Source organism: Oreochromis aureus, linkage group 10, assembly GCF_013358895.1.
Source record: "Oreochromis aureus strain Israel breed Guangdong linkage group 10, ZZ_aureus, whole genome shotgun sequence".
NCBI classification, from domain to species: Eukaryota; Metazoa; Chordata; class Actinopteri; order Cichliformes; family Cichlidae; genus Oreochromis; species Oreochromis aureus.
The window spans coordinates 9516518-9539838 of NC_052951.1; the positions used below are offsets into that span (position 1 = coordinate 9516518).

The following is a 23321-nucleotide window of genomic DNA, read 5'->3' on the forward strand; positions in this document are numbered from 1 at the left end:
TTTTGTCCAGTAATACTAAAACATGTTGCCTAGCCCAGTGTTTAACAGTGTTTAGGTCAGGTTAGAACTGTCTGTTTGTGTGTGTAAGACCCTGTTTGGCTCTTGAAGTCTGCTTTCTTTACAGGAGGTTGTGCTGAGTATGTGAAACAGTTCTAAAAGCACTAGCAGTGACAGAGGAGCTGTTTGACAGCTTTGCGCTCCCAACATGTCCTCCCGCCTCTGCTTTCCCCCTAAGCCAAAGTGAAAAGACAACATAGTCTAGCAATACACATTCAGTCAGTGGAGTGCTGCCTTTGTCGCCAGCAAGAAATCAGGAATGAGATGAGTCAACGATTTCTTTTCAATTCTCTCTATGGTTTGGCATCTCTGGGCATCTGTTGTTTGTGCATGTACTAAGATGTGTCAGAAACAATGAGCGAAAACAGTGAAGGACAAAGAGCAAGGGAGATGCTCCGGTTGTATAAACTTTGGAAAAAGTTTTTATTGGACAAGAGCTTTAGGAATTAAAATATGTCCATTTGTCCTTCCAGAGTCACAGCATTTTAACTTTGCATTAAAGTTCTTTAAAAAACAAATCAGTCACTAGAAGCTTGGTGTCAAAGTCAGGACAAAGAGCCACTTGCAGGCACATACAAACATCAGTGCGCTACGGAGTACAAACTTGCACAGAGGGTTATAATGAGCGGCCTGGAAAATAATTTCCAGGTGGCTTTTAGGCACCAACAACTGGATGTGTTCCTCTTCTGTGAGAATGTCACGACTCACTCAATAAAGCCTCTCTTTGACCAATACAAAATGCGGGTAGGTCAGGGCTGTATCAGGGCGCACCATGTGATCATCAATTTTTTTCACACATGGCTGAGGGTGGGGTGTCATCACGAGATTGCTCTAGTGGAAAATCTTCCATGGAGTGAATTACTGGAGCCAGTGGGGCATCACGAGAAGGCCTGTCTCTTCCTCCCCACAGTCAGTGTCGCACAACCCTTTGTCAGAGCTGAGACTACATGCTCAAACTACAAACTCAGAGACTACACGCCACTAAAGGTCATGAACGCATCCCCATACAAGGTCCCGACAGGTCATTAAACTCTGGCTAATCTGTTTCCAGAATTAAGAGATCCGTTAGGCGCGTACTAACTGCTGTCTTTACTCTATGTGTTTTGACCTTATATTTAATATGCAGTAGGACTATGGGATATTTGCGGACGTCCCCATGCATACACCTAACTTGCACCCACTCTGTCTCCAGCAATGCCCCCAGTCAAACCAGGGTTTGGTGGAACAGGGTCTACGTGCAGCCTGAGTCCATATTGCCTGGCCTATCTTCCCCAGCAAAAAGGATTAACTGGTTGATGCTTGGATAATCTGAATTGACCCCTGGGTTTTATTTTGAGGTATAAAGACCGATTAGCCATAAAGATAAGCAGTCTGTTGAGAGCACATGTCTTAACTTTGGGAATATTAAATTAATAGGAGTCAAATCCTACACAGCATGGGTATCATATTAAAAGTAAACTAAAAGCAAACACTAAAATAAAACCTGTCACATTTTCTATTACATTAGAGTATGTGGTCACAGATTTATAAGCTTAAGGTCTGCACACTGTTTAATCAGGTCAGCTGGATTACCTATGGACCTCTTCACAAAACACAGTGCCCATGCTGGGTGTCAACACTTCTCACCTCTGTTTCAACAGTGATGACCCTCTATGGCGTTATAATCCAAGCTTCAGAGGTTTGATCAGAGTAAGAACCTTATAAGAGATCGGAGGTCAGATGGATGTCTCAAACAAGAATGACTTGTGAGGACACATTAGCGGAGGATTAAACGCCATTCTACTCTGTGGTAACATGTGGTTACCAAAAAGCCACCACAAAAAGGAGTTTACTTCCCGTGGATGGCAAAAGCTCATCAGCAGGTTGTGTTTTGGTGGGCTATCTCTGTGAGAGCACTTTGGTTTCATAGCTAGTGTGTCTTTTACTTAAATATGAACAATTCTTATATACAGATTTCAACGATTGTGCTGGTTTTTGCAACAATTCTCCAGTAAACAAAAACCACAGGCATTCTGAAAATATTCTCCCAGACAGCGATACGTTACTAAAGCCGTCCTTATACCTGGGCAGGTTAATCTGCCTTCAAACTGTTCGGAATGTGTGTGAGGTGAAAAAGATTTTACAGGGAAACAATCAAAGGACTTAGAGACAGTTAAGAATCTTAACCTCACCATACCTCTAAATCCTGCTCCAATCTTGGGCCACATCGCTTACTCCCAAGCTGGCTGTAATTTCAAATTGTCTGTTGCGGCACGTTCAACAAACAGTCTAGACACTGTGACAGATCACAGCAGGAAAATGGAATATAATAAGTGTTATCATTTACACATGTGTTTCCCAAGTCATAATGCCTGTCTTAAGAAATGAAGTAATGTATAAATAGTTTTTTTTTTGGAAATGTATTTCTTTTTTAAACTAACATTTTATATTTACAACGTAAAACACATCATAGATAAAGATATGTCAAAGTATTTCTATCCATCAGAATTTGGTGTAGTTTGCTGTCTCACTGACTTTAGACAAAGCTTGTCTGCCCATAATGTGATGGAGCATTATTCATTGTATTTGGGACACTTGAGCACATTGACACCTGGCTCGGAGTTAAATGGATTTTGTGATCAACAGGCAAACCTTTCTCAAGCAGTTCACCTATTCCTGGAAAAGAGAATATGGCTGGAGGGCTTGAGGATACAGTGAGTAAGCCACGTGAGTTCATATAATGCCGTAAAAAAGTATTTACCCCATACCCCAGATTTCTTAATTCTTTGCATATTTGCCATACTTACATGCATCATATCACCAACAAATTTTAATATTAGAGAAAGATAACTTGAATAAATACAAAATACAGTTTTAGAATGATGATTTCATTTATTAAGCAAAAAATGTATCAAAACCTACATGGCCCTATGTGAAAAAGTAATTTCACCTAAAGTTAATAAGTGGTTGTGCCACCCTTGGCAGCCAGAACTGCAATCAAGCCTTTGAAACACCTGGAAGTGAGTCGTTCACATCACCGTGGAGGAGTTTAGGCCCACTTTTATTCGCTAAATTGATTTATTTTGCCATTCTTGTTTTGGTGTTGTTGTTTTTTTTATCGTAAACCATGAGCTTTTAATGCAAACTTCCTAAGAGAAAGCATCATTGAACATTTTGTCCAGGATGATTCGGTTTTTGATTTATAAAGTAAATTAAGAAGTGTTGAAGTGTGTAATATGAAGCAGGTTCATCATACTGAGCATCTTATAGGGCTTTATTGCATTGTTTTAGGAATGTGGTGCTTCTTAGAGAACAATAAAAACCGATTGCTGCCCAAAAAGCAATAGAGAAAGAAAATCTACACTTACCAAACAGTCACTTTGCATTTTTGATTTGGTAAAGCCTTTACATTGGATGCTTTTCCTGATGCAACCCTCCCCATTTATCAGAGTTTGGGACCACCACTAGGAGTACACTGGCTTGTGGTCCCTCTTTTCCCTGGGTGGGTTTGCAGCATGAGCGAATGACCGAAAAGAAGGTGTGGTGACTGTAAGAAAAAGTAAAAAAATAATAATAAAGTGAAAGATTCTTGCCTGATTTAAGTCCACATTGTGCAAATGGAAAGGTGCAACAACACAGTCCATCGAGTTAAGCTGTATTACTTTGGAGCCTGCCCCTATTCAGTAGCTATCATCAAGAACAGTTAAGAAGCATAACTGGGGACTTTCTGATTTATTGGACAGTGCTTTTAAACAAGGCTACTAAGCAGGCTTAAATAGGCAGCAATAAATTAGGACATCTGATGAATAAATCAAATTATGACGACTGTTGGAATATAATTATTATGTGCTGGAAAACTATCCAAGTCTAATTTTTTACAGTAGTAAAAAGATCTAATTTTATCTTTCAGACAGTATTTGAACACAATCCAGCACACATTTTTTGGAGAGAGACCAGGGGGAGAAAATGAGGGCACGTCATTTTACATCATGTGGAGAAGTCTCTCTCGTCATAACACTTACTCTAGAGCCTCCCAAGAGTGGTGCAGGGCAAGCCATTAAAGGTCTGCTGAGATGCTGCCCGAAGGAGACGGGACACTTGGAGAGAAACAAGTCAATTAGTGAGAGTGTGAAGGTGGCAGGTGAGCAAAAGTCTAAGTTAATCAATGGAATTTCATGTGACACTCACATGACAATGAAGTGCAAAATTAGTAAACACACATAAAAGTTTGCTGTAGATTGTACTATATACACACATGAAAGAGTTTGGGAGATGAACCAAAGAAAATCACATTATAAATAATGTCTGTGTTAGCCACTGGGGGACTGACTGCTGCCAGAAAAGCTTGAGCTTCAAGTTGTTTACAGGAGCTTCTCCACTAAATCACTCAGGTTTTCACTTAAATTTGCAACTGCATCTGCCTATGAGACTGAAAGTTTGAAATCTTTACTCCTACTCCGAGTAATCTTTGGAGTTCTTTTCTGAACTGAGTTTTTTCGTCTTTTTTCAGGCCTGTTTTCAGAACAAAGTGCATCGGGATTTGGTGAGGATGGTACCCTTCATGGCAGCTACCCTTGGAAAAAACTATTCTAATGGTGATCAAACCAGATCCAACAGTATGGGGGAAGGAACGAATAAAAGGGTACATCCGCGGACTAGAGATGCAGTTTGAATGTATTCATGGCATTTTGCTCCTCACTTTTTTTTCCAGATTTCCTTGGAATATGGAACAGATGTACCTGATCTTCTCTGTTCCTTTTCTTCTAGCAGGACATGTCTGACTTTTAGTATTGTCTTTTCTGCTGTTTGATTATAAATTAGATAGCAATTAACTGGCAACTACAACTGTCAGAGTGACAAGTACAAAACTAAAAGTACATTAGTCTCCAAAACACAGTGGAGTTTAAGGAAGAAGCATAACCTGGAAATATGCAAGTGCATCAATATTGTAGAACATTTGTGTAAATGCACTTAACGACATTCCTGTAGCTGTCACATCCAGTTTGCTCTCCACCGCCCTCCTTGACTGGCTCTGATCATGCTTATTTGTAAGAAATTCAGACAGGCGGAGCAGAGAGAAATGCGGTGGACACAGTGATGCTTCGCTGGCTGATGTACAGCGACAGACTGCAGTAAAAGGGGAACGTTGCATGTTAGGTGGGTCAGCAGATGCCAAGCTGACAGTCGATGAAATATTTAAGTCAACACAATGCTATCATGGATCTGATGTCTGTAACGTGTAAGTGAAATGCAAAGTAGAGAGTGTGTCAGAGTGCATCTTACTACAAAAGACTTATTTCTAACTATAAATGATGGTATGTAGTATGAGAAATTACATTTAACTATAAATAAAATTCCCCTATTTAACTACATATATTAAAATAGCGTAAATTAGCACAATCCTGTATTGAAATTTGTTTTTTCCATGTATTTTTCCTTTAAAAAGGTATAAAAATACCGGACAGCCAAAGCATTTGCAAAGTCAAACCAACATTTTTTCCACCATGTTGGGAGTTTGCTTTTTGTCCTAAAACTGTAGATCTTACATCTCCATGTTTTTGACCACTTTTCTTATTGAACATCTAAAAAGAGAAGTTCAACAAGAAATTATTTGTCATATTATAACAAATAATTTCTTATTATATGTTTCTTACTATATGTTACATATAATTATAATTATATGTATTGTAAAGAGCCACGTTGCAAGTCATGTATATCAGTGATTTAAATCTGTGGGATTTATATAAGAGCTACCCAATTTGTCCGGTAAAGCGACAGTCAAGATGGCATTCAAACCCTTTACATTGCTGCCATCTACTGGATAAAAGCAGCAAATGCATGGTCTATTACCGCTCTTCTCCCCCGCTACAGTATATCTCAGCGCCACGCTAACTCAAGACTATATACTGTGCACAAATGTCTACTGATTAAGCTGCTTCACCAAACAGCTAATCTAGTTATCAAAGTTGTGAAATTATTGAATGATGACACTCTGTGAAAAATGAGAACTTTATTACAACACACAAACACTTTATACCCAGTCACTTTCAAAGTCTGTAACTTACACAGTTAAATCTTGAAAACCGGCAGCATTTGGATACAAAGTCAGACCAAAGCATTGTAACTTGTCAAATCACACCACATGCCCATTAACACCCATCTGGACACTTCACAACACATGGAATAGATCTGAGCATGCCAGACTCCTGAAACACCCCAATTACTTTGCATAATAATGTACTGTACATACTTCTATTGCATATTGACGCACCGTACAAAAACGAACAAACCGCTCAAAGTAACAGGAACAAAATATTAACCACGCAGAGCAGATTTAGTGTGACGCAGTGCAAATGGTAGAATTAGACTAATGACTAATTAGACTAACTGAAGGTGCATGGCGTTCGAGGCTGGGCCACAGAGATTGTCACCTGTTTGGTTCCCAAATACGTAAAATAATGCAAAGAGTACGTCGGACTCGGCTGTGCTAAGGCATCCATGACATTTTAAAATGGAAAAAGAAGGCAATGAATGAGCCGGGACTTTTGCTGAGCTGCCGTATGAACACAACACCACGAATCGGGCACTTAATGTATTCAACGCACGGAACATAAAGTGTTGCCTTCGTAGAGTCAAACAAGCTGCGGATGCAAAACCATGCATATACAAAGAATACAGTATAAAACAACAAAGAGGAAGACATGTTGAAGTTGTTAGTTAGTGCCTAGTGGACAGGTAGTGTGCTCGGCTTTTCCAATACGTAGACACCCGTTCGATTCAATAACCTCTTTTGCTGCCTTTATTAATTAAAGTTGTAAAGAGGTCCAAAAGTGTCATTCAATTGGCCAAATGATAAATAAAAATAAATTAAGGCGAGTGGAACAGAATAACAGGAAAGCCCAAAAATAAAATAAGAACCCAAAAAACATTAATTGACCATTTCACTCAAATTGTGTACATACAAGTACACACCATTATAAGAACATGTAATCTGTGTGAAGTTAGCCTTTATCACAACACAAGCTATGCATGAAATTCATCAATCATATGAGTAAAAGCTGTGATCATAACAGCACATAATTAATACAGATTCAAAACCGGAACCTGCATAATTTCCTCACACCCGTTGCTTGAACCCTAAACAATACTAGAGGCCTGAGCCTCCCCATTTGATGTGAACTGGCTCTGAACCCTTTCCAGATGCTGAGTCAGTAGCACATTTAGCTCAGCAGGGATCCAAACAACTGATCTGAAATATTAAATCTAGTCAAACAAAGGCTAGCATGTAATACCATCCACCAAGTTAAAAAACAAAACAAAAAAACGATCTAAAATAGTTCATGTATAGTTGATAAAAATCTCGAGGATCACATGCTTAATAGTTCTGCTCAACTGATGTTGTTTTCTGATCTCCCATTAGCTGGCTTATGAATATATTGTACACACTTAAGTATGACACTTGGTAGCGTAAACAGAGCAATTCAAAACTCAAAACACAAAGTGGGGGCAAGAAAATAAAGGAATAACATATTCACAATTTCTCACATATTTACAAAAGAAAAAAAAAAAAGGACTTTGTAGTAAAAGGATACATTTAGGAATAGGCCTGTGGCACACCTGGTTCAAAGTCAACACGATGCACATCATTAGTTCATTAGTTCAGTGTGGCGGCCAACAACCACATTGAGTATGAGACTGGATTCAGCACACGCACAAGGCAGCGTTGTGGTGCTGTGAAAGGATGCTGCGTTCCTCAGAGGAGCTTCTTTCTCTGCTTTGAGTTTGAAGGGACTGTTTGTTTTCCGTCTCGCCGTGAGGCGTCTTTGGGGGCAAACCTTTGTTGGGGGGCCGGCCGAGCCGACGATGAGGACCTTTGAGTTCTGGGGAGATGTGCGAACAGCGGCGAGACCTTTTTATTGGCGGAGGGGAAGTAGCACAGTCCATCTGCGTGGTCGAGTCTTGCTTTTCAAAAACGTCGTCTGAAGGGGGCAGCGCATCCCCGACGGAGTCAATGTCGGGTAAGAGCTGTGTGGTCGCACAGAAAGCGGCTTCGTAAAACCCAAATGCCTGCTCCAGGGTTGTGGAACTTTCTTTGAAAGGTGAGGGAACATTCAGTGGTTCGCCACTCCACTGAAATAAAGCGAACATTAAAAAGTTAGCATTATTATCGAGCAATTAAATAGAATTCCAAAAACTAAGTGCACATTCTTTTATTTTGAAATCCAAGCATAGTTGTCAAGAATAAACAAAACAAACAAATTTGCCATTTAATAACTTACGACTAAAAATGACATGGACTCATGGAAGCTATATTATATGAATGGAGACATGGAGACAAACTCAGAGATATAAAAATGAATCTACACTGAGTTTTATGTGTATTGCATGCACATGTGATAAATGTGCAAATGATGCAAACAGTAAATATCGATATATGACTGGCATCTGAAAGAATGATAAAGGTGAGTAAATGCAGTCCTAAAAATCCCCATCTTCCATCTGTCTGCCTAAATAAACTGGTCATCTTTAACAATCATCATCTGCTCTGGAAGTGCAAATATACTCTCCCGATGCCATATCACAGCGTTAGATGAGCTGCAGTTCAGAGTATGTGTAAAAGCGCTCATATAAACTCAATCATCAGCAGGGTTACAGTCTTCTTGACTTTAAGGATGCTAAAAGCACTGGCGTGAATAAACACTGAAAAATTTGACATTTTAAATAAGATCTTTGACGGAGACTTGTAACACGATTTCCTAGACTGATGCCAGCTGTTGTGCAAGTGCAACCTGGAAATAATCTGAGAACAGCAGCCGTTTCACCGTCTCCCAACACTGGTGCTCATTTGTCAGTAATGTTCTGGTAAATACCAATGAACAGATTTAAATAAACAAAAGCACTACATTGGAGGTAATAATACCAGTATTTCAGAACAAATTAGCTTAACCAGTTGTACAGAGATGTGGTCATCCTTTGATCCAAACAGCTGCGTTTTCCTATCAGATTCAGTAAGACCAGCCTGGATCTTGAGAAGGGCAAATCATGGGCTAATCATTTTTGACACATTTTCATTGCTGAGTCAGTCACCTCACTACCACTCCAGGCATGTCCATCCCTCATGTTCTTCTCCAAATACCTCATCTTCGTCATAAAACATGCCATCCTCATGCTCCGCCTGTTGGGCCCCGAAAACAAAAAGTGATTTGGTAAACCATCGGTCTTCTGATGGAAACTGATTGTGTGACCTTTGGCTAATTTCTCTAGGTGTTTACAAATAATCATATTGTGAAAGTATTAAAATGATAATTAAAAAAAAATGGACTGAAATACATATATATATATATATATATATATATATATATATATAGGACAATACAGTGAATAGCCAAAGACAAACACACACTGTGAACATATGCTTTAATGAAAACTGAGCAAAAGGAAAAGGCTAAAGAAAAGCTAGGGCACTGACCTTTGGGACCTCACATGTGTTATAAGTCGTCCCTGGGCCAGGAACATGGTCAATTCCTGTAGCCATGTCGACAACAATCTCATCTCGATGCATAGGGATAGCTGGGCCACCGCGTTCCTGTAGGGCTAGGACAATGACTGTCGTATTATCTGCACGGAGCATGCGTTCCTTCCAAAACAACAGAGCTGTGCATCCCAGCCGGCGGGCGCAAGACATTCCCTTTGGCCCCTTAATAAATTAAGAGATAAAGAGAATCAATGCTTTCAGGTTTCCAGTGATACCACTTTAATTGAAATTGTGTTTACTTGAGGTGAAAGTATGAAAATCAATTCAAAACAGCCCCACTCTAATAAGTACAGCAGGCATCTACCTTCAGAAACTTTGTAATCGTTTTAAATTCCAAACCACTTTCTATACTGGATGCAAACATAAATAACAATAAACATAACGTAAAAATATTAAAATGGTGCTATTACATACCACCATTTTGTCGTGACTATAACACATATTAACAGCATTCTTGGGTGGCATCATGTTCCACAGTCCATCACTGCCGAGAATAATGTAACGATGCCGTTTGGGGTCAAGGGTCATCACGGTGGTATCAGGTTCAGGAGAAACCACAAACTCTCCACTGTAGAAATCATAGCTCCAGAGGTCACCTGCCAACACACAAGAAATTATAATTAGTGGGAATAGATGTTTTTTTTTAAAAAAGAAAAAAGCCATTACTCACATCGTGCACTTACATTTAAACATCTCATGAATAAAGAGTTAAATTTCTCACCAAGGGATCGGGCTACGGCCAGGAAAGGGATCTGGTCAATGACTGTACTCCTCCTCACAGGGCCATTATGGGTCAGCCTGGGCCTCTTCCACACAACACGGTTCACCCCAGATTTTTTCATTACACTATAAAAATAAAACAAAACAAAACAAAAAAAAAAATCAATACAAAGTTTTGCTCAAAACCATTGTTATTAATGACACCTGCACACATAAAGTGAACTGCAGCCATTATTCTACTGCTTGCAGTTAATTGCAGCTTGTGTTCACACAGTGGTGATACATATAAGACACTATCCTGCATAATGCCAGTAAAGTTGAATTGGGCATGGCCAAAAAATCCCAGTTCTAATTAGTTCCAACTTGCTGGCTAAACGGCCTCTGACTATTACTGTAGAAATCTAGCTATAGATAGCTATAGACACACCCATTGGCTACTATGTTAGGCACACCTGTTCAGCTGAGTGTTAATGCAAATATCTAGTCAGTCAGTCATACGCCACCAACTCAATATGCAATATATATAAGGCATGTAGACATGTTCAACACAAACTGATGAATTTCAAACCAAGCTTCAGAATGGGGAAAAAAGGTGATTTAAGTAACTTTGAACATGGCAGGTTGTTGGTGCCAGTCTCACACACAACCATCTCTAGGGTTTATACAGAGAATGGGCAAAAAAAAGAAGAAAATATCCAGTGAGCTGCAGTTAACTGGGTCAAAATGCCTCATTGGTGTCAAAAAAAAAAAAAAAAAGGGCCAGACTGTGGAGTAGATGGGCTACAGCAGCAGAAGACTACACCCGGTGACAGTCCTGTGAGCTAAGAAGCCTCAGGAAACTGAGGCTACAGTTCACATGGGCTCAGCAAAACTGAACAAGAGAAGATTCAAAGAACATCGCCTGGTCTGATGAGCCTTGATTTCTGCTGCAACACATGGATGTTAGGGTCAGAATCTGATGTAAACAACATGAAACCATAGTTTTATCCTGCCTTGTATCAGTGATTCAGGCTGCTGCTGATGCAATAGTGTGTGGGGGAAGTTTTCTTGGTACACTTTGGGCCCCTTAGTGCCAAGTGAGCATCATTTAAACACCACAGGTAACCTGAATATTGTTGATGAACATGTCCATCCCTTTGGGACAATGTACCCATATGCTTATGGCTGAACGAACTTGTGATGCTCGTCTTGTAAACAAGGACCAAAATGTCTGAGGAATGTTTGGTTGCTGAATCTATACCGTGAAGACTTTTTTAGTTCTGATGGCTAAAGGGGCTCCAGTCCACTACCAACTAGGTGTAACTAATAGAATGTCTGCTTAGTGTAAGTCAGTTAGTATTAGAGATGGCACGATACCACTTTTTTATGTCCGATTCCGATACCGATATCATAAATTTGGATATCTGCCGATACCGATATGAATCCGATATAGTGTGTTTTTTTAATCAATAAAACTGTTTTTTTAATATCTTGCTGCATTTTGTATAAGTTCATACTCAAGTTTAAATGAACAACAACACTAAAGCTATTCTGTTATACCTGTATGTAAAAAATACACTGCACCCAAAATATTTCATAGTTCAGCAACACTGATCAATCTAATAAACTTAAACCTGCACCATCCTCCCTATTCTGGTATTTTAAAGAGTACTTAGCAGAAATATTAAGCAACCTAACTAAATGGGTTGCAAACTCCCAGCAAAAAAAAAAAAATAGGGAACCACCCCCCACCCTCCACCTCATGATGCTTAATCGACGTAATCAACTTTAATTTGATGCAGGGTGAAAAAAAATGCACAGAAATAAATTATTTTTCAAGAATAATTAAATAGATCCAACATCTTTCTTCAACAGAATTGCAGAATTCACAGATGGTACTTTCCCAAAGGAAAAAGTACTGTAGCTTACTAGGGTATATTAGACTTAACAGTTACTATATACAGTAATGGACTTCTATACATTTTACATCAGATTAAAACTTTGGGTGTAAGATTCAGATAATTATTTATTAAAAGCTAGATATTTTAAATGAGAATAAGAAAGAAAAGCATGTCTTTGTGCCCCCCTTTTCCCTGTTCATGCGCTATCGGCCCCCCTGGCTAAACCTTGCTAGATCCGCCCCTGCACAGTTACCAGCCGTCAGCTACGTAGAAAAGGATCCTGGTGTAGAAAGTAATATTAAATAAATTCTAACAACAGCTTATCAAGCTTAAACATGCTGCTGTTGTTCAGCCGCTGGTTTCCTCTTTCTGGTGCAAAGTGGGCCAAAAACAAAGAAGAGAGACTCGCGACAGAAAAGCCGATCAGCTGATCATTAAGCAGTTTCACAATTGAAGTAGCAGCAGGAAGGTGAGGGAGAGAGAGAGGCAGTCGCTCCATATATCGGTTGTTAAGCTTAACATGGGAACGCTTTACAAACATTCAGAGATGAACTTACACACTTGCTTTACTTCTCTCTGGGATAACTTTCTCAGAGATGAAATGCTGGTTTGGTAGCGAGGCTACAAACACACACAGCCGCTCTATCACGTGACGCACACTGCTCCGACATGCTACGGTTATGAGCCGAGTTAAGGTTCAAGGTTCAAGGTTCTTTATTTGTCACATGCATAGTTATACAAGTATAACACACAGTGAAATGTATCCTGACACGATCCTCGACATGTGCAAAAACATTGGGGGGGGGGGGGGTAGAGGGATAACATTATAAATATATATATATAGTATATACATTGGGTGAATGTGTAGTAGAAGCAGCAGCAGGTGAATTCTGTACATTAATATGAATAGACATCTGACTATTTTACAGAATGGACAATATAAACATATTTAAAGTTAAAGGAAGTTAAAGGAATTGAGTGTCTGGAGGAGAGTCTCAGTCAATTATAGATGATGTTACGCCTTGTCGCAAGTTTTGTGAGGTGTTTTTTTTTTTTATATTTAATGGATCGGATTACATTTTTTATTTCTCGCCGATATCCGATCCAGTAATTTAGGTCAGTATCGGACCGATACCGATACGTAATATCGGATCGGTCCATCTCTAGTTAGTATTATGAAAAATGCTAGCTAAAGTTAGAAAAATTAATTTGAGAAATCCCAAGCTGATGCATCAGTTCAGTCTCAAGAGTTTGATCGAAATACCCATACCCACTTGGTCTGAAGGGTTAAGATAGCACTGTCTATCGTCTGGTTAATGCTAACTAATATTACCTAATATGCAACCAATGCAAGTTGCTCGATAGCTGAAGCAGCAGCTAGCTAGCCTTAGCTGGCTAGGTTTCTAAAGTTCCCACTAGAAAAATGCTAAATGAGACCAAATTCTGTTGGATTCTATTTTATGCTGGGACCGAACACACTTGGTTATGTTTATTTCATGATTACTGGACTCCTTTTCTGCATTATCATTAGCCAGTTTAGGAACAAGCATAATCAAGACAGCTTTTGAACTTCCACTAAGAAGCCAACCTTCAACCGTTACACGTGGGTATAAGACACCACCCCCACTGAGACATTAAAATATTTTCAGACATTGGTAACAAAAGGCGCTTAATACATGAAGAAGTTATCCAACAGACATTTAAGCTTGACAGAAGATCAGCAATGCTGGAACTGAACAAATGCCTGGATTTGAATGGTAAATGGACTGGTTCTTATATAGCGCTTTTCTACTCTAGCAGACTGGAGCAGACGGGGATAGAACCACCAACCGTCTGATTAGTAGGTGACCTGCTCTACCTCCTGAGCCAGAGCACCCTTACATTTAATATTATTTGGCTATCTGATAGAGCCTGTAACTCTGTAGTCTTGACAAGTTCCTCACAGAAAAAGTTCTCTGAGGTTCTGTTCATGACTCACCTGCCACCAAGTCGTTCAATCCTTTCCTTCTCTTTAGGAAGTTCAGGTTTATGGTCTTGTGTTACTTCAAGTGCCTGGAGCGTGATGTCAGAGTCATTTTCTTTCACTCCAACCACTACAGCTGAATCCCCTACGTGGGCAACATACATGTGAACCCCACGGATGACAATGACACTAGCTGTGGTGCCCGATGTACTCGGCAGCCCAGTAATAGTCTTTGGCCACTCAGCTGTAAGGGGAAAAGAAAAGTCAAATGTAAGTCAGCTTTCTGAGACCACTTAGCAAAAATTCTAGACAAGAGTACCAATATAACAAGAAATGTTACATTAAAAGGTAAGCAGAAGTTACATGAACATTATGAATATCATACTTAGAAACTTACTCCAGACCTATGAAGCATAGAATTATTACGAATGCAAGGATTAACAGTGGATTTCTGTTTGTATGTTAATTCTATGCCTTAGATAAGTTGTAAATAAAACCCTTAAGCTGACGTAGGCTATGCCGTAGGCTCTACAGAGATTCACAAGTCTAAATGAAGCTTCAGTGAGTTAAAAAGCTGATCCAATAAAGGTGTTAGCACTATCAGAACTAAAGGGAAGTGGTTTCAAATTGTCCAATCATAATTGACTTCATTGATTCCCGTTATCAATGTTGGTATATGTTTTGTTTGTTTCCCCTAAAGTTGCACTGGAAAATAATGATGTTAAACTCTTACCAATGGAGCTGCTCCCTGCATAAGTCGCACACAAGAGTATTTTTTTTCTTTTTGTTAATATTCTATGATAATAAAAGCAGATGCATTGACTGTAAAACAACAAACAAACAGAAAAATTCAGGCCTGCTTTTTCCCCCATCGAAAAACAAAAAAAGAAACTGAATTAGAAATCTAGGCAGAATCACAGTTGGACAGCTCATATCTAAAACAGCCTACCACATAAAAAGAAAAATAACAAGGTCAGCTTGCATAAGAGTGAGAGGCATATGTTCAGTTTTGAACCCTGAAATAAAATTTTATAAAAACCTCTACACTGCCTTATAACCTTTAGGGAAACCACAGGAAACTGTGGATTTTGTATCTTCATGAGCCCTTCTTACAGCACCTACAGGAGGAAATGAAGACCTTGTGTGTGTGTGAGAGTGTGTGTGTGACTGTGTTTTAAGGCCTGGGGGGGGCGGACAGCTGAAAACTGTTTTTATTTTAAGAAATCCAGTCACATAAAGCTCATGTTACCACATATATATTTTAAAACCCGCAGCTTAGTCCCATGCTATTTGGGAGGGACTGAACATTGCCTCATCAAAAATATCAAAAATACTGAAACTATGAATATTTTCTCCAAAGTTCTCAGAAAAAAAAATCTCTAAAACAGTATTTTCCCTGCGTTTTAACCATTAATGTCTTTGCATCCTATCATATCAACATCATATCGTGACAGCCTCGAAGGCTGAGTCGAGGTCAGATGACAGCTCGCTGTTAATTGTAACGGGATTGGCCGTCAGGGGAGCCACCAGGAACCAGCTGAGTGGGATGCTGCCTCACGTGACAGCATTTTGCCATCTAAGATGCCGATACTCGTAATTGTGAGATTTTACGCGCGACGTGCTGTAATAAAGATCGCCAGCGAAAAATATGAGGGAATAAAGTGCAAGTTAGATAACTTGGGTGACTCACGTAGCTCTTTCCACATTGCGTGGTGGCAAGCGATGAAGCCTTTCCGTAGAGCGGCACACACTTCGCTGTGATCCTTCGACCAAAACCCCCGCTGCCTTTTCAGCAGACCCCACAGATTCTCCCTGGCGAAATGTGCTGCTTCTCGGCCCCCATGGCCATCGAAGACGGCGAAAAACGCCACGGACCTTCGAGTATCGACTAGATTTTCCGCGTCTTTTTGGTCTGATGTTGGTGCACTGATGTTGCCGCTATCCCCGTCTGATAAACTCTCTGTCCACGCTGCAGTAGCTGGACTCGACTCGGCGGAAACCTCGTGTCCGTGGGTCTCACTATGAGTCTGTTTGATAGCTTCACTTCCCGCTTTTCCCGGTCCCCCTTGTCTCTGAGAATTTGGATAGTCTTCGGCTGGCGTCGGCGTCGGCTCGTACTCGAGTCTTATCTCGACAACATCCTCCATGTACTTTCTCCCTCCTTGCTCGGAAAATGCACTCATACGGAATATGATTGCGTCGTCCATGACTGTAAACTCCGTGTGGCACGTACCTAAGCAATAAAAGGCTGCATGTAGTTACTAACTGCAGCTCCAAGCTAAAATTTTAAACCGATTTTGCCGCGATTGTGTAGCCGAAGGCTTCCTGCCTTTTTTGTTTATCTTCTCAGCGACGTCCCGCTGTACGTAATGACGTCGCTTTACTCGCTCTCTCCCTCTCTCTCTTTAAATGCATCAACTCAAACACTTCGCATGGCACTCCCGCCTGTCGTGCTGCCTTCACGGCAGCCCAAAAACCTTGCAACAACAAGCTCATGTTATATTACACCTGAAACATTTGCTTTGGTATAATAGTGTTAACAGCAAATAATTTTCAAAAGCCGACTCTTTAGTTGGCTGTAGCAAAACACCCTAAGATAGCAAAAAGTAGACTCATTAAACACTATTTATTAATTAAATTTATTTTATTTATATAACCGGACTATCAGTGACTATGTGTCAGTTCAGAAGCTTCAGCTTATATAAATTGGGAAAAGACATTTAAACATAACTGGAAGTTATGCAAGGTTTTGGTCTCAGTTATGAAAAACCGATCTGAAATAAAGCCAAAAACCTTGTGCTTTTCAAGGTCACGATTTTCAAGGAGTTCCAGTTAACATAAAAATTACTTACTAAAATAACTTTGACACTGTATCCCACTCAAACTAGTTAAGTATTAACTGCACATAATTTGATGGTGGCTGTAACAAAAGCTTATAGTACTAGAGATACTCTAGAAAAAAAATATAAAGAAATAAATAGTTTTGTCTCCCTCCATGGTTCTACCCCGCTTTGCTTCCTATTAAAAAGGAGTTTTTCCTTTCCACTGTCACCAAGTTCTTGTTCATAGGGGTTCATCTGACTGTTGGGTTGTTCTCACTATTACTGTAGGCTGTACTGTCTTTATCTTACAGTATAAAGCACCTTTAGTCGACTGTTCTTATGATTTGGAAATGTATTGAAAACTGAAAATGTAATGGAAACTGAATTTAACCGTGTTTTCATTGATTGATTTAGTTATTTTCCCTTCATACTCAATTACCTCAAATTACACAAATTTATCATAACTAAGCTGGCAGTTGTTCCAGTATCCTAGCATTGTGTATAAGTTGTGCTATGAGAAACAATGGTTGTGCCCACATAAACTGCTGGACAGAAATCTCCACCACATTCCAGATAGTGTGGAGGTGTGTGCTGGTCTTGTTAACTCTATAAGCTTTTTTTTCATTGCTTGGGTAATGAAAACATTAATGTAAAAACCCACTGTTGAGATGCTTTTTACAGAGAGCTTATTACTTCGAGTGTTTGTTGATAGTATTATAATTTTGGTCATTTGTAGTAGACATTTACTGGCATAATGCTCGTTTCTTGCTTAGCACTTAGTCTTTCCTGGCAATGGAGATTGATCATGTTGTAAAATAAAACCACACATTTCATTAAAACACACCACATGAAATAATGTACAAAGTGTAGGTCTTCTCACTCCAAAGCTGGGGTGACTTTATGAGCTCTTTGAGTAGTGTTACAGTAATGCCAGGTGGAGGCAGTGTTAATCCAGCCAAATAAACTATTTTTTTTTTTACCTTTTCTCTCATATTCAAAGATATTCAAAGCATATAATATATACTTTCATTTAATATTAGAAAAGAAAATATTTGATCTTATGTGTCATGGTAGAACTTTATCATGGTTTTGTTGTTCTTCATATAAAAGGTGCTTCCACATTCCCTGTCTTGCTACAAGTAAACCAGATACACAGTTATTTATGATTTGCTAATCTCATCATTGACTCTGGCTGTAGTGCATATTTAATGTGAATGTCTAAGCAAACATTCAAGTTTGAGGTCACAGGTGCTACTGTGCATGTATGCAGCAGTTTTGCAGCAAGCATGGAGAAGCATACAATATGCTGGCTTTGTGGCTTTCTGGAGCCTGAGAGATGTGTCAGATGTTTTACTCTTATCCCACTTCACAGGCCTTTTTTTAAAAAAAATATTGACATTTTAAAATATTGGCTTAATTTGTGATATGATCATAGAAAAATATTTGATACAAACAAGAAAGGAAAAAAAATCTTGCATTCAAACATGTCTTACTGCAATCTAAGAAGGCACTGAAACATACACTATATGCATTTTCAACAAGTGCTTAGATGTGAGCTTTGTGGTGGATGTTTGCGCTTTAGGGGGAAATCTTTATGTCTCTTTTTAATGTGGGTGTGTATTCGTGTCTGCATATGTGTGTCTGTGCATGCGAGAGAGAGAGAAGGGGAATGAGAGGATCCAGGTTTAAGTGGAGAAAAAGGAATTTCCCACATTATGCTTTCTCTCAGAGTCTCTACTGCTGCTTTATCCCTTAATACCTAAAGCTTTGACCTTGACTTTAACCCAGAAAACCCCAGGTTTTAGTATGCATCCAACTTTCTTTCTTCTTTTTCGTTCTTTCGTTCTTTCTTTCTTTCTTTCTTTCTTTCTTTCTTTCTTTCTTTCTTTCTTTCTTTCTTTCTTTCTTTCTTTCTTTCTTTCTTTCTTTCCTTCCTTCCTTGTTTATGTCCATTAATAGTCCAGCCCTCAGAGAGGTCCTGTCTGCGCACAGACCACTATTACAGATGAAGAGGCAAAGTGATTTCCATGTAAATGGTGTCAGAATGTCATTTTCAAGTGAAGCTGCTGAGAAAATGAATTCCTGAAGACGAGAGAGATTACCAAGGGGCAATGACACCTGGATTGCATTCTCACAGATTCCCTGTGCAGCTCTTGTATAATAGTCCATCCATAAAAATAGCTTCTTTTTTTTTCTTTTGGTTTTCACACAGAGTAGATACTAAAGTGTCAGTCAGGCCAACCAAAGAGGGTAAAGGAAAAAGGACTCAAATATTACCATATAAATGTATGCTAATATAGTCATTGGTCATTATTTGATATGAGCAAATCACAGTTAAACTGAATTTGAAAGTATGTGAGCAATCTTACTGAAGAAATGTATTTACACATCACTTTGTAGTATAAGTACAAGTTGTCCAAGGTAAGTAAATAGATAATGTAGACACTGCTAGACCTTAAACGTATGCTTTGTCTATGTGACACGTTCACAATGAAGAAAAAAAAAACTCAGTGAAGGAAAGACAAAACAATAATTAAGAATGAAAGATGCCAAAAAGGCCAGGACCAAGTGTCAACATGTTTCCCAAGCCCTTCAGGAAAAAGCCTGTTGCCAGATTTCACAAACGTTGATATAATTCTTCATCATTCCTGTGTGACTAACCTCATGGAACTTGATACTGAGAATTTAAATGAATTTGAGATTCTAGGAGGTTACGCTTCTGCTGTGAGAAATACGCGGTGGCACATTTCATCTGTGTCTGCAAATGCAAATGAAATGCACTACCACACAGCTAATGCAGATACAAATTTCATTAGCATTCCCATTAGCTGTTTCCTTCATTTAATAATAGCTTTAAATAAATAACTTAGATCGAACAAAATGCAAGTCTTACTGGTCTTACAGAATTTCATTCACAACATATAGCTTTTTCTGGAACAATGCACCTTTTTCTCTTCAAAGTAATTTGTGTAGCTATTGCTGCTTTCACACAAGAACTTGCTTTATCATTACCACAAAATACTGCATTATATAAATACCTCTCACATAGGTATCAACAACTCTACATCGCACAGACTTTGTACCATAAAGCTGTCGGGTTAACAATGATTTAATGTCTGATCTGAGTGCACTGAACATTTGCATCGGCACACGCAGCTCTGTCAGGTAACGGCTAGAAGTTTACGATAATGAGTGATATCAAAAACAATAACAAGAATGATAGATATTATAAAGATGATAAGGAGCTCAAACACCAGATTGTGTTCATTTTTATCAGCTGAACACTTCATATACATAAACAGGGGTGTGGCAGTCATTTGCATTCTTCAAAATACAAATATAATTTTGCTCTATGATCAGCTTCTCCACACAGTCTGTCTTTTGTTGATTCCACCTCGGGTTCAAACTGCAAGCAGCCTGGTCATTCTAATCACCGAAGAAGCATTCCTGCCAGATACGGCCATGTTTCCTTTTGATTATCTTTCCACTGTCACACTCACAGGTCTGCTCCTGTTAGATCGATGACCGTGATATTGACTTGAGGTTAATTCAAAGCTGCACTGCTGAGTTAGATGAAGGATTTCGATAAAAGTGCTGATGATAAGAGTGCAGTTGAAAAGAAAAAGGCTTTGGGTCACATGCCATGACATTCCTTCATTGCAGCATCAGACTATGTACGGTTCCCCATCTTTTTTTGTAAGAGCACTTAAAAGCTGTTATTATATGTGGTGTGTACTTGAATCTACAGTGCATTGCACAGGTTGGCTTAATCCTGCTGATTTACTGTTGTCGAATCCTGTATGACACATAGCTGTTCAATAATCCTGCGGATCAATTTCTTTTGTTAAACAACATCATTTCACACAAGAAGATGCATTCATCAGTCGACATTGCCCTCATTAAAATAACATAAAGCCAGTTGCTGCTGCTGCACAGGTGATGTGTTTCTGAAAAATGAAAATCACACAGAAGTGTATGGTGGGAGACAATAGAAAAGGGCAGTGCTTAATAGTCATGCGAATCAGGTGGCCTCAAAACCTCTAAAATTTCTATAGGTGAGAATGTGTTTGTCTTTGCTATCTCTATGATGAATTGGATATTTTCCTGCCTTGTGACCTATGCATCTTCAGGTTCGAACCACCACCCTGAATGTGTATAGCTGAATAGAAATGAGAAAGACGAAAAATTAAACGGGTGAAAAGCATTTCAATTTCACTCACTGAGAGCACCAGCAAGAGACGCAGGCTGGTTTTGCTGCAGGTAAACGTGGATACCCTGTGGGATACTTTTTGCAGATTGTGAGCCACAAAGCAAGGCTGTTTCTCCACATTGCAACAACACACGATGGTTCTTTGCAGGTATCTTAAACTCTGCATCTTTATCGAACAGGTATACACAAATGCACTAGTTTCCAAATTGTGCCAAATCATCCAAGATGACAGAGCTTTTTGCTATACATAAACAGTTGCGATATAATCGTTTTTGTAAGAAATGAGAGGGTGGTGTTGAGCACAGATGCAGTAAAATTAATAAAATGCACATTCATTTAGAGTTGAGTCCAAAATAAAGCACTGGTATTTCTGAATACAAGAATATATTTCCTTCTCTTTTTAATAATCTCAGAAAATAAGACCAAAAATATTATTTTGTTGTAGTTGAACAGTTTCTAATGTCCTTGAATGTGTGGGTTGTTAGTCCTCATCTGTAAGAATAAACTGTTAGAGTGTAGCCTTAGGACCCTGAGGATATTGGACCTAGGTTGCTGCAGAGGTAGGTCTGTGATTTGTATTCACCCCATCTGATAGCGTCTCCCAGATCACAGATGGATTATTTAGGCTCTTCCTCCAGCATAGGCTCCCTCTTTTAACCCCCACCACCTCCACCACCACCTTTTTTTTTAATTTTTTTTACACAGGTCTAAAATGTACCCTCTTTTTCTTTCTCTTTCTGCTTTCATTGTGGGCTACTTGCATGCCTCAACAACACACAGTGGCAGAGATTTGGCTTCACTGGGAAAAATGGACCAGTAATACTTGAGGAATAACCTGGAGGGGTAAGTTGTAAAGTTGTACTCATTCATATTACTTATTGCTTAGTAATATTGCTGCTGTTAGTGCAGTTTTTTGGCATAGGTGGCTTCAAAGGCAGCTGAATCCTTTTTCAATTAATTTAGACTTACACGCACAGACACTGTCCACGTGCTGTAGTGCTGAAAGTTGTTCATGTAGGCAGCAATGCTATAGCGTACCTGTAAATCTTAACCTTTTTTCATTCTTTAAATTTGTTCTGATTATTAGTAAATCATCATTGAATGATTCTACAATTTGAAATCTACTTAGTGTTCACATGGTTAATAATAGCTCAATCATAAGTTTTCACCTCTGTTATTAGGTCTTAGATAATAAAATGTTAGTCTATAGTGTAATCCTAGTGGATTTGAACGGTGTCAGACCAAAAATAACCCATGCAAACTTTAAAAAGACATAACAGCCCTTTAAGAGAACCCCTTTGATTTCCAGTTCTAAAAATCCGTTGGTGGTTCTAGATGCATTTGGCTGTGAATGTGTGCAATTTAATTATGCTAGAATTCAAAAGAATAACTCAAACATTACAGCTTCTCTTAATTTGGTAGTTTTAGTTTATTTATATGCATTTTTAAAGTTGCTTTTAAATGACTTTCCCAGCCAAATTAAGGTAAACAGAATTTTGATGAGTATGCTGTACTACCCACTGAAAATTAACAGTTGTCACACTGAGTGGAATTAGTGTATGTATTTTCCTTGAAATCTCTTGATCTGTGTTTGTGCTGTATCAAGTACAGTTTGCTGCAGTAGACTCGTTGCTGTAATTTATTTGTTGTTTTCTTGATAAAATCTAAATTATTGATTACATTTTTACCGCTACAAATCCAATAAATCCACAGAAATAACCCATATTTCAATAATTATTTGTAAATAGAAGCCAAGAGCATCTTGAACTATGAAAACTCTTGGTCCTGACATGCAGGGTAATTCATCCTCTGGGGTCATGCCCTTTGAGGCTGCTCCGTGGGACCATCAGTTATCTTCTTGCTGTGGTTCCTGCTCCACAGTGCCTACTCAGCTGACTGTGACTTGTTACTATGAACCCTGACGGAGCTCTAGACATATCCTCTCATACTTTTAATATCCTTTGTCTTGCTCTGATAGCTCCCTTAATGCATTATAGTGGCAGTGATGAAAGCTTGTATTAGTCTCCCTACCATCCATTTCCCCCAAAAGACACAGCAATATGTCACCAGTAACTGCCAAGCGTTGATAAGAACTCCCCAGAACTCCTTAGTTTTTCCCCGAGAAAACACTAAGCCCTGTATAATGTAAAAGAAT

The 23321-nt window shown here is 39.0% G+C and overlaps 1 protein-coding gene across 1 annotated transcript; it reads right to left on the reverse strand.

Annotated features, from left to right (window-relative positions):
- Positions 1 to 6027: 6027 nt before the first annotated feature.
- On the reverse strand, positions 6028 to 16493 carry LOC116313118 (protein phosphatase 1D-like). The gene is made up of 7 exons (XM_031730690.2): positions 15825 to 16493; positions 14150 to 14378; positions 10293 to 10417; positions 9986 to 10167; positions 9506 to 9733; positions 9124 to 9211; positions 6028 to 8166 (listed from the first exon to the last, which is right to left on the reverse strand). Exons 1-6 carry the CDS (start codon positions 16339 to 16341, stop codon positions 9128 to 9130), a joined length of 1365 nt encoding a protein of 454 aa, XP_031586550.1. The 5' UTR covers positions 16342 to 16493; the 3' UTR covers positions 6028 to 8166; positions 9124 to 9127.
- Between the last annotated feature and the right edge of the window lie 6828 nt (positions 16494 to 23321).